The sequence below is a fragment of the Electrophorus electricus genome, chromosome 3 (assembly GCF_041902795.1).
Source record: "Electrophorus electricus isolate QZ-2024a chromosome 3, ASM4190279v1, whole genome shotgun sequence".
Taxonomy (NCBI): Eukaryota; Metazoa; Chordata; class Actinopteri; order Gymnotiformes; family Gymnotidae; genus Electrophorus; species Electrophorus electricus.
In genome coordinates this window covers 40,052,590-40,064,045 of record NC_137499.1, presented here as the reverse complement: position 1 = coordinate 40,064,045, position 11,456 = coordinate 40,052,590, and the positions used below count along the sequence as shown (strand labels likewise).

Sequence of the window (11,456 nt, the reverse complement as noted above, 5' to 3'; positions counted from 1 at the left end):
AAAAAATTACCACTTTGTAACCTCAACACTAAGACTAAACAAAATCTTACAACACACTACATAACTGAGTTTAACTATTAAGTGCACTGCAGTGCTTTAGCATTGGAATAACTAGAATGTTTGTTTTTCCATACATGTACCTCGTTACCCCAAACTGTTTACCGATCAAGAAGATGATTTAACTTAAAATCAGAAAGAAAAAAAAGTTTAAAAGCATCAATAATACAACTGCATTTAGTAACTATAAAAGCCAATATTTGGTACAACAAATGACAGGAATGCTATGCATATTTCCAAACAGACATAGAAATTACTTTATTGGGTAATACAGTTTAACAATACAAAACTGCCACAGGTGAGGAGGAAGCCTACAGTACGATCCGTTAAGACTACCTACGCTCACTGCGCGTCATGTCTAATCTGCTGGGATATGTAACTGAACAGGTGTTATGACAGAAGGACCACTAGGAACTGGAAAGGGGGGGGCGGGACAAAACAGGCTGAAACCCACTAACACCTCACATTCTACTCATAACTAAATTTATATTAAAGAAAAGTGAGAAAAATTAATGCAAAAATAAAATGAGAATGGCACTGCAGGGAGGAAGGAGTGATCAGAAGCAAACATCCAGACAGCATTTCCTCTCTTCCACGGAGTCGTCTTAGTGGAGCAGGTGAACCCGATTCATTATTTTATGCGCCGAATTGAAATTCTCTCCTCACATACTGGAGAGCTGCAGTACAGCAGGGGGTGATGAGCTCTTCCAACAATCTGCAGTAGTCGTTTAATAAAAAGGTCGGGCCACTACACACCTGCCTGCTAGCAGAGTGCCTCTGCAGAGCTTCACGTCTGCGCAAAAACAGTGGTTGTGTTAGAGAGGGAGGGTTGCCTTGACTTTCATTTCATGTTGGGGCAAGATGGCGTGTGGGTGGAGCAAGGAAGGAGGCCGTGGCTCCTCCTCACTGAGGTGGGGCTAGAGGTCGTTCCTCTGACGCAGGGTCAGAGGGCGGAGCTTCAGCCGGCGGCCCCGTGCTGCTCTCCGAGGGTGCGGTGCTGTCACTTGTGCCCTCGTCTGTAGCGCCCTCTGCTGGGTCAATCGATGCTGGTTTTTCTGCAGTGGCCACCGTAGGCCTCTCCTCAGACTCCTGGGTCCCTTCAGACACTTCTGTGGGAGCCTCGTCTGCGGGGCAGGGACGATGGAGAGGGACAGATGGAGAGAAAGAAAATTAAAAGGGGACAGGAGAGAGAGAGAGAGAGAGACGTTCAGAAAGACAGTATGTGAAGTGTTCTCACTAGAGCATACCCAGGCTGGACTACTGACCTGTCTCCATAGGACTGGCTTTGTCCTGCTGATCTTTGGGCTCAGAGCTGGCGCTGCTGTCGGGGTGGGTGGAGCCACTGGAACCCTGCTGCTCCTCCTGGGCTGCTCGCTCCGCCTGCTCCGCCGCCTCGCGTTCACGCTCTTCCACCCGCCGCCGAGCCGCCTCCTCGGCCGCTGCCATTTCCGCAGTCAGCTTCTCCATGTCCACCTCCACCTTCAGACTGCACAGCTATGGTACACACACACACACACACACACGTTTTCATACATGCAAAGTTACTCTTCACAACTTTTATAATGCAAAATGTACATGCAACCTAAGCAAAAGGTAATACATCCTCATTTATTTGCAGGATTCAGAGAACGTTACATACCAGTTTTCTGTGTGGTAGAGCAGAACTACTGAGTCCTTACACAATGAACACACATGCTGCTATTAACAAACAGTTTGCTTACATCTGTTGTCAAAATTACTAGAGAAAAAAAAAAGGTCACCAGTATGAGCAGCGACAAACTAAAGGTATTCGTACCCGCTTCAGTTCATTATTGAAGGACTCGGTGGACTCCAGAAACCTTCTCTTCTTCTCCTGATGGCGATCCTCTATCTGGAGCAGCTCTGCCTCCAGTTTTCTCTGGAGAAACAAGGCAGGTATCATTCAAACCACAAATCATAAAGAAAGAACTTTGTGCGCACACAACACACTGACAGAACACTTTGAAATTATGAGACTTCCTTTTCTCTGGGTCATGTTTACTACTTAGTGTTTTAAATAAACTACTTTTAAGAATTCAAGTGCTTGAATTGGGGTTGTTTTAAGTATTTGTTGTTTAAGGCCTAAGACCTGCGGGGGTTGTACGCACACGTGTGTGCGTGCAAGCCTACCTGATGCACCATGAGGGACTGGACCTGTCGTTTGAGCACCTGCATGCGTGCGGTGGTGACCACAGAGCGTACATCTGGAACCACCACCTCACTCAGGATGTCACTTATTAGCCGGTGGTTCCTCTGGAAACGAGCTGCTGCCGTGTGCTTCATGGAGAAGCCATCGTCATAGTCTTCAAACACACAGACCAACCGGTCAGTCCACACAGTAACATCAGTGTGTACACACACACACACACAGACCAACCGGTCAGTCCACACACAGTAACATCAGTGTGTACACACACACACACACAGACCAACCGGTCAGTCCACACACAGTAACATCAGTGTGTACACACACACACACACACACACACACACACACACACAGACCAACCGGTCAGTCCACACACAGTAACATCAGTGTGTACACACACACACACACACACACACACACACAGACCAACCGATCAGTGTGTACACACACACACACACACACACACACACAGACCAACCGGTCAGTCCACACACAGTAACATCAGTGTGTACACACACAGACCAACCGGTCAGTCCACACACAGTAACATCAGTGTGTACATACACACACACACACACACACACACACACACACACACACACAGACCAACCGGTCAGTCCACACACAGTAACATCAGTGTGTACACACACACACACACACACACAGACAGACCAACCGGTCAGTCCACACACAGTAACATCAGTGTGTACACACACACACACACACAGACCAACCGGTCAGTCCACACACAGTAACATCAGTGTGTACACACACACACACACAGACCAACCGGTCAGTCCACACACAGTAACATCAGTGTGTACACACACACACACACACACACACACACAGACCAACCGGTCAGTCCACACACAGTAACATCAGTGTGTACACACACACACACACACAGACCAACCGGTCAGTCCACACACAGTAACATCAGTGTGTACACACACACACACACACAGACCAACCGGTCAGTCCACACACAGTAACATCAGTGTGTACACACACACACCACACACACACACACAACACAGACCAACCGGTCAGTCCACACACAGTAACATCAGTGTGTACACACACACACACAGACCAACCGGTCAGTCCACACACAGTAACATCAGTGCGTACCACACACACACACACACACACACACACACACACACACACAACAGACCAACCGGTCAGTCCACACACAGTAACATCAGTGTGTACACACACACACACACAGACCAACCGGTCAGTCCACACACAGTAACATCAGTGTGTACACACACACACACACACACACACACAGACCAACCGGTCAGTCCACACACAGTAACATCAGTGTGTACACACACACACACACAGACCAACCGGTCAGTCCACACACAGTAACATCAGTGTGTACACACACACACACACACAACACCACACACACACACAGTAACATCAGTGTGTCACACACACACACAGACCAACCGGTCAGTCCACACACAGTAACATCAGTGTGTACACACACACACACAGACCAACCGGTCAGTCCACACACAGTAACATCAGTGTGTACACACAGACCAACCGGTCAGTCCACACACAGTAACATCAGTGTGTACACACAGACCAACCGGTCAGTCCACACACAGTAACATCAGTGTGTAACACACAGCAACCGGTCAGTCCACACACAGTAACATCAGTGTGTACACACAGACCAACCGGTCAGTCCATATAGACTATCTGAGAACGTGTGTACACACAGACCAACCGGTCAGTCCCACCACAGGAACATCAGTGTGTACACACAGACCAACCGTCCAGTCCAGTCCACACACAGTAACATCAGTGTGTACACACACACAGACAGACAGACCAACCGATCAGTGTGTACACACACACACACACACAGACAGACCAACCGGTCAGTCCACACACAGTAACATCAGTGTGTACACACACACACACAGACAGACCAACCGGTCAGTCCACACACAGTAACATCAGTGTGTACACACACACACACACACAGACAGACCAACCGGTCAGTCCACACACAGTAACATCAGTGTGTACACACACACACACACAGACAGACCAACCGGTCAGTCCACACACAGTAACATCAGTGTGTACACACACACACACACACACACACACACACACACACACACACACACAGACAGACCAACCGGTCAGTCCACACACAGTAACATCAGTGTGTACACACACACACACACACACACACACAGACAGACCAACCGGTCAGTCCACACACAGTAACATCAGTGTGTACACACACACACACACACACAGACAGACCAACCGGTCAGTCCACACACAGTAACATCAGTGTGTACACACACACACACACACACAGACAGACCAACCGGTCAGTCCACACACAGTAACATCAGTGTGTACACACACACACACACACACAGACAGACCAACCGGTCAGTCCACACACAGTAACATCAGTGTGTACACACACACACACACACAGACCAACCGGTCAGTCCACACACAGTAACATCAGTGTGTACACACACACACACACAGACCAACCGGTCAGTCCACACACAGTAACATCAGTGTGTACACACACACACACACAGACCAACCGGTCAGTCCACACACAGTAACATCAGTGTGTACACACACACACACACACAGACCAACCGGTCAGTCCACACACAGTAACATCAGTGTGTACACACACACACACACACAGACCAACCGGTCAGTCCACACACAGTAACATCAGTGTGTACACACACACAGACAGACAGACCAACCGATCAGTGTGTACACACACACACACACACAGACAGACCAACCGGTCAGTCCACACACAGTAACATCAGTGTGTACACACACACACACAGACAGACCAACCGGTCAGTCCACACACAGTAACATCAGTGTGTACACACACACACACACACAGACAGACCAACCGGTCAGTCCACACACAGTAACATCAGTGTGTACACACACACACACACAGACAGACCAACCGGTCAGTCCACACACAGTAACATCAGTGTGTACACACACACACACACACACACACACAGACAGACCAACCGGTCAGTCCACACACAGTAACATCAGTGTGTACACACACACACACACACACACACACACACACACACACACACAGACAGACCAACCGGTCAGTCCACACACAGTAACATCAGTGTGTACACACACACACACACACACAGACAGACCAACCGGTCAGTCCACACACAGTAACATCAGTGTGTACACACACACACACACAGACCAACCGGTCAGTCCACACACAGTAACATCAGTGTGTACACACACACACACACAGACCAACCGGTCAGTCCACACACAGTAACATCAGTGTGTACACACACACACACACACACACACAGACCAACCGGTCAGTCCACACACAGTAACATCAGTGTGTACACACACACACACACACACAGACCAACCGGTCAGTCCACACACAGTAACATCAGTGTGTACACACACACACACACACAGACCAACCGGTCAGTCCACACACAGTAACATCAGTGTGTACACACACACACACACACACACAGACCAACCGGTCAGTCCACACACAGTAACATCAGTGTGTACACACACACACAGACCAACCGGTCAGTCCACACACAGTAACATCAGTGTGTACACACACACACACAGACCAACCGGTCAGTCCACACACAGTAACATCAGTGTGTACACACACACACACACAGACCAACCGGTCAGTCCACACACAGTAACATCAGTGTGTACACACACACACACAGACCAACCGGTCAGTCCACACACACACACAGACCAACCGATCAGTGTACACACACACACAGACCAACCGATCAGTGTACACACACACACAGACCAACCGATCAGTGTACACACACACACAGACCAACCCATCAGTGTACACACACACACACAGACCAACCGATCAGTGTACACACACACACACAGACCAACCGATCAGTGTACACACACACACACAGACCAACCGATCAGTGTACACACACACACACAGACCAACCGATCAGTGTACACACACACACACAGACCAACCGATCAGTGTACACACACACACACAGACCAACCGATCAGTGTACACACACACACACACAGACCAACCGATCAGTGTACACACACACACACACAGACCAACCGATCAGTGTACACACACACACACAGACCAACCGATCAGTGTACACACACACACACAGACCAACCGATCAGTGTACACACACACACACAGACCAACCGATCAGTGTACACACACACACAGACCAACCGATCAGTGTACACACACACACAGACCAACCGATCAGTGTACACACACACACACACAGACCAACCGATCAGTGTACACACACACACACAGACCAACCGGTCAGTCCACACACAGTAACATCAGTGTACACACATGTTCATCTACAGAGATGCCAGTCGTAGTTTACACAGCTTGGACCACTCAGCCACTCTACATATAGACCATTCAAAGTCTAAAGAGACCAGTCTACAAATTGCAAAAGGAGGCAGGGGACGTCTCCAATATTTTGCAGCAAGAAAAAGAAGGGGGGGGGGAGAAACACCCTGGGTAATACAGAAGCTTCAACACCACCAATATACACTTATGACCCATGAAAATCTCTAGATGACGTGCTGTCATATTCGCACCCACAGACTCTAGAGTTAGGAGGCCTCACCGTCAGGGTCCTCAGCGGGTTGGATACTCATGTAGGGTTCGCCTTTGTCCAGCCGAGACTGCCTCTGTCTGCTCTCCTCCTCCAGAGCGGCCTCTGCGCGGTTCTTGGCGTTTACGTAGGCTAGATAAGCTGGAGAGTTGTGGTAGGCCTTCAGAGAGTCATTATATTCAATCTGGGGACAAAGAGCAGAAGGAGCGCAATCAGTCAGCTCGAGTTAAGGAAAGCCACCAAATTTCTTAAGCCCCTCCCCTTTCTGCCCCCACCCCTCACTGACCTTCTCAGCTTCATACTCGTTTAAGTAATCCTGCTTCTCCTCATCAGTGAGGTCCCTCCACATGCCACCGATAATCTTCCCAATCTCCCATAGCTTCAGATCCGGGTTGGAGGCTTTTACTTGGTCCCACACCTAAGACAGGGAAGAAAGGAGGAGAGTCAGACATGGCAGGGGCCTGACGGGCTGGGAAGAGACCACCAGAGCTCCATGGGGCAGCTCTTCAGCCAAAGAGAAAGGGGACACGCTGACCACAGCGATGACACTTTGGAAATGGGGAGGGGCTGGGGGAAAAAAAAAACAAAACTCTGTACGACCAGCCACCTATAAGTGGAATGGTTTGCGTTTCCAGCCCCCCCTCACCGTTAGTGAAGTGGGAGGAACCGCCGCCCCCCCCCCCCAAATGTCACTTCAAAAGAGTGAGGAGTGCTCATCACTTCAATTAGCTGTTCTAATAATTCAGACCATATTAACATTGCAGTTCTTTTGGGCCAAAGCACTCACAGACTACTATCTACAGTATTTTCATTTGGTGCATTAAACCCACCGTTAATATACAAAGGGCGTGAGAAGCCGAAACCAATTTTTATTTTGATTAAGCACCAGCTTAAGTGGTGCACTTTCAATGTGTGGCCATCTAAGAAAGCTGGATTTAACGGGTGCTGACGGACCGTACCACCTACCGGTGGGGAGCGTGGCAGGTTCCTGAAGGCTCTCAACCTGATCCGGCTGTGAGTGACAGTCTCTCAGAACAAGCAGCAAAAGCAGACACCGTGGGTGTCTTACCTTCCTGCTTACCTTCCGGCTATACCGCATGTAGGGCATCAGAGGCTTGTCAGGCGGTTTCGGGGGCTTGGGAACAGTGATCCCTGAGGAGTTCTGGGGGAGAGAGGAGGAGAGAAAAGCCCACAGAGGCGGTTAGTGTCCAACCAGGGGGTGATGCAGCACGAGGGGACCACAGCAATGGAGGACTATGAGTAAGGAGAGGTACAAGGAAAGCACACAACTGAAAAATGAGGACGGCGTGACCTGATTGGACAAGGGGACATATCTAACGGACCAAATCCAGCAAAGAGGGAGCATTTTCTCTTCACTGACTGACATCCATGCATAGTTTTAAATGCATTTCAAAGACAAATGGACTGCCTTTGATGGTGTGTGTGGTATTCTAAGCTGCCACTAGGTGAACGTGCAGAACCAGCCAACAGCTGCAGACGCTGAACACCTGAGCCAAGCAACCGGCTCTGCTCTGCTGCCTGACACCGGCACGATGAGCCATGCAAGCCCACGGGCATTAGCAGTCGTGCAGAATGAAGAGACAGGATGACTGACAGAGGGAGGGGAGTACTTCTGAAAACCAAATCAGAGAGAGAGAGAGAGAGAGAGAGAGAGAGAGAGAGAGAGAGAGAGAGAGAGAGAGAGAGAGAGAGAGCCAATACCCTGTGGGGTGGGGAGGAGTGACCGATTTTACAGAAGTATAGAAAGAAAATGGAAGCCACTAGTGCTACCAGTGACACGAACCCTTCGTCTACCCAAATGATCCTTCTCCAACCTACGAAATCAATCTACTGAATAGAACAGCAAACGTATCATATTATTGATATCCGAGTGGCTAGCTTGGCTGGTTTAGCCTTAGCGTGTCTGGTCTGGGGTTCTCTCCTCTGCTGGGGCTATAGCCCTGTTTTGTATCGGTCCTACCATTACCCTGTTGCTCCCGCCGGGGTTCCCTCCCAGCCTGTAGTTGTTGTAGGCCAGATGGCTGTATGGGTTGTACCCCACAAACCCAGGGGTGGTGGGCATTTGCTGATGGAGACAAATGAGACAAAACACGAATGAGAAATGACACAAACAAGGGAGGAAGGGACAAAAAAAATAAATAAAAATGAAAAGGAGAATCCTGCTTCTTTTTTTGATTTGCGTAAAACATGCAAAAAGCAGCAATCTCTGATAGCAGCACAAACTTGGACTGTCCTATATCCATTTGTAGCAAAGCCACAGACACTAGACGTGGGCCAGCCAGGGGGATTGGAGGCATGTGAGGGGCAGCCCTGGTCAAAGTCCATGAGATGATAAAATGCTGCAAGGCTCAGAGCTTACAGCACAAACTAGAGCCATGTTCTTCAAATATTGTCTAGACACCCAATAAAGGTGAATATTGGGAACTGAATTCCAGAACATTCCAACCAGCCCACGGAACCGTCACCCTCCCGCAACCCTCTCCACAAGCACCTGGGTATCTTAAGGTTTTGGGGTGATTGGGGGGGGGGGGGTGTTTATGGATGACCAGCATGTTGTGGAATACTTACTGTTGTGGGGGCTGGGGTGGGGGGAGGGGCATAGGATGGCCGCTCTGCATGAGAAAGAAGGGGAGAAATTAATTGGTTGTAATGAGCTGTGCTGCAGAATGACCCGCTTGGCTTTGTCCAAGTAGCAGCACTAAAGCCTACTTATTCGTCACATCAGCGTCAGTTCAAAGGGACTTCGCTTTAATGGCCGTCATAAATGTTACATCTAAAAACACATTATTCCCCAAATGACAGATAAAGTTTTAGTGTTAGTGCACCCATTTATGATCTATGTCGCATCTGACATTGGGCTCAACAAGAAAAAGTGCAAGATTCATATACAGGGATGCAGATATTCAGATAGTAATTTCAGTCGAATGCCACATTTATACGTAAAGCCACTATGTTTGACGCAGATGGGTGGCATCGTAGGGGCTACAAACGTAGTGGTCAAATTACAATTAGTTGAAATGTATCCTTACTTGACATCTTGTTTGTAGGATTGAGGATATCAGGCTAACCCCATCATTTGGTTCTGCAATAGGGTAAAGATTTATTAGACGAATAGGCATGCTTTCTCGGTCGCTGAGAGTGAACATAAAAATCCCTCACGCTGACAATGCTTCGTATGGTGGTTTGGGACAAAAAATAAATCCATATGAACAACAACCATATATCATATCCGAAAATCAAATGTCATTCAAAACTACACAGCTGGTGACAACTAACGTAGCTACTACACAGCTGGCGAGGTATCACACGTTAGCCAGCACACAAACTAGCACGCTAGCCCACAAAGTAGCTAGCTAACCTAGCTAAATTAAAGTTAGTTAGCTAGCTGGCTAAATACCCGGTAAAGACCAGTGCTAGATAAGATAGCTAGCCAGCAAATGTATACATTTGTTAAATGAATAAGAAATTCATTTAAATTAGAAGAAAAAACGCCAGCTAGCGTTAGCAGTAGCAAAATAGACAACTTCAGCTACATCAGCACCCGGCGCTGCTAGAAAGCCAACAAGCGAGCTTGTTCAACTATTGCTAACTAGCTAATATTTGAGGCCTTCGAGCGTGGGCGAGATTAGGCAGATTATTTTTAAAAAGTCTTGTATAGAAACTATCATATCAGCAGTATCTAATGTACCCGAACACCCTAGCCATCAGTCAAATAGCGACCGTATGAGGACACTGGTGAGCATGAACCGGTTTGAATGCTGACATGCAGGCAAACAATGAATGGAGGCTCTTCACACGATGGAGACACATCGACATGGCTGGGTATCTAACGTTAGCATACCAAAAGTTCACTCACAAACATACCGTAGGCAGATTAGCACAGTGTAGTAGCTTTACTGTATAAAACATATACGCAAGATATAAGCAAGAAAAGCCAACGGTAGCCAATTAGCAAGATGGTTAACCTGGTAGGACAATCCGCCTGTCCCGTTCATTTACCGGATTACCGGATAGCAGCCTGCTAGCAGCACAGGCTAGGCAGCTAACGTTAGCTCGCAACCATTGTAAAAAGGCGGGCAAATAAACGAACATTACTGAGCAAAAAAACAGTTGGAATCACGAGCTGGTTTTCTCAGCATGTCGCTAAAAGGCAGTTCAACATTTTTCAAAAAATATATATAAACGAAGGGGGGCTGAAAAAACGACGCCTACAAATACTCACCCAAGACTTCTTTGTTCCCTCAGCGACGCGCCACCAGCGTCTGACACATCGCTCGCGATTTAGACGGGGGTCACGAGCGCCGTGCTGCCCTCTAGTGCGTGCACGTGGCAGCTACACGGAGGCACCGGCGACGACGCTGGCTGCGCTCCAGGCGTTCACGGATACGCTCATTCTTGATTTAAACGTACCCCTCGAACGAACGATTAGATAATAGCGTAGTGCTAACGTGTAAACTAGCAGCATCATTTAGAGCATGAAAAATAATTTCACTATTACGCTTTTATGG

At 48.3% G+C, this 11,456-nt stretch overlaps 1 protein-coding gene across 6 annotated transcripts; it reads right to left on the bottom strand.

Annotated features, from left to right (window-relative positions):
- Positions 1–286: 286 nt before the first annotated feature.
- On the bottom strand, positions 287–11,237 carry smarce1 (SWI/SNF related BAF chromatin remodeling complex subunit E1). Of its 6 annotated transcripts, none has more exons than XM_027028130.3 (11): positions 11,171–11,237; positions 9,978–10,030; positions 9,517–9,560; positions 8,909–9,013; positions 7,997–8,089; positions 7,214–7,345; positions 6,940–7,111; positions 2,206–2,378; positions 1,853–1,954; positions 1,323–1,551; positions 287–1,181 (listed from the first exon to the last, which is right to left on the bottom strand). In XM_027028130.3, exons 2-11 carry the CDS (start codon positions 9,982–9,984, stop codon positions 961–963), a joined length of 1,278 nt encoding a protein of 425 aa, XP_026883931.2. In that variant the 5' UTR covers positions 9,985–10,030; positions 11,171–11,237; the 3' UTR covers positions 287–960. The 6 variants fall into 6 exon arrangements, with proteins under 6 accessions (XP_026883931.2, XP_026883932.2, XP_026883933.2 ...); XM_027028131.3 differs by having other exon boundaries at positions 8,915–9,013; XM_027028132.3 differs by having other exon boundaries at positions 8,009–8,089; positions 11,171–11,236.
- Positions 11,238–11,456: the final 219 nt, after the last annotated feature.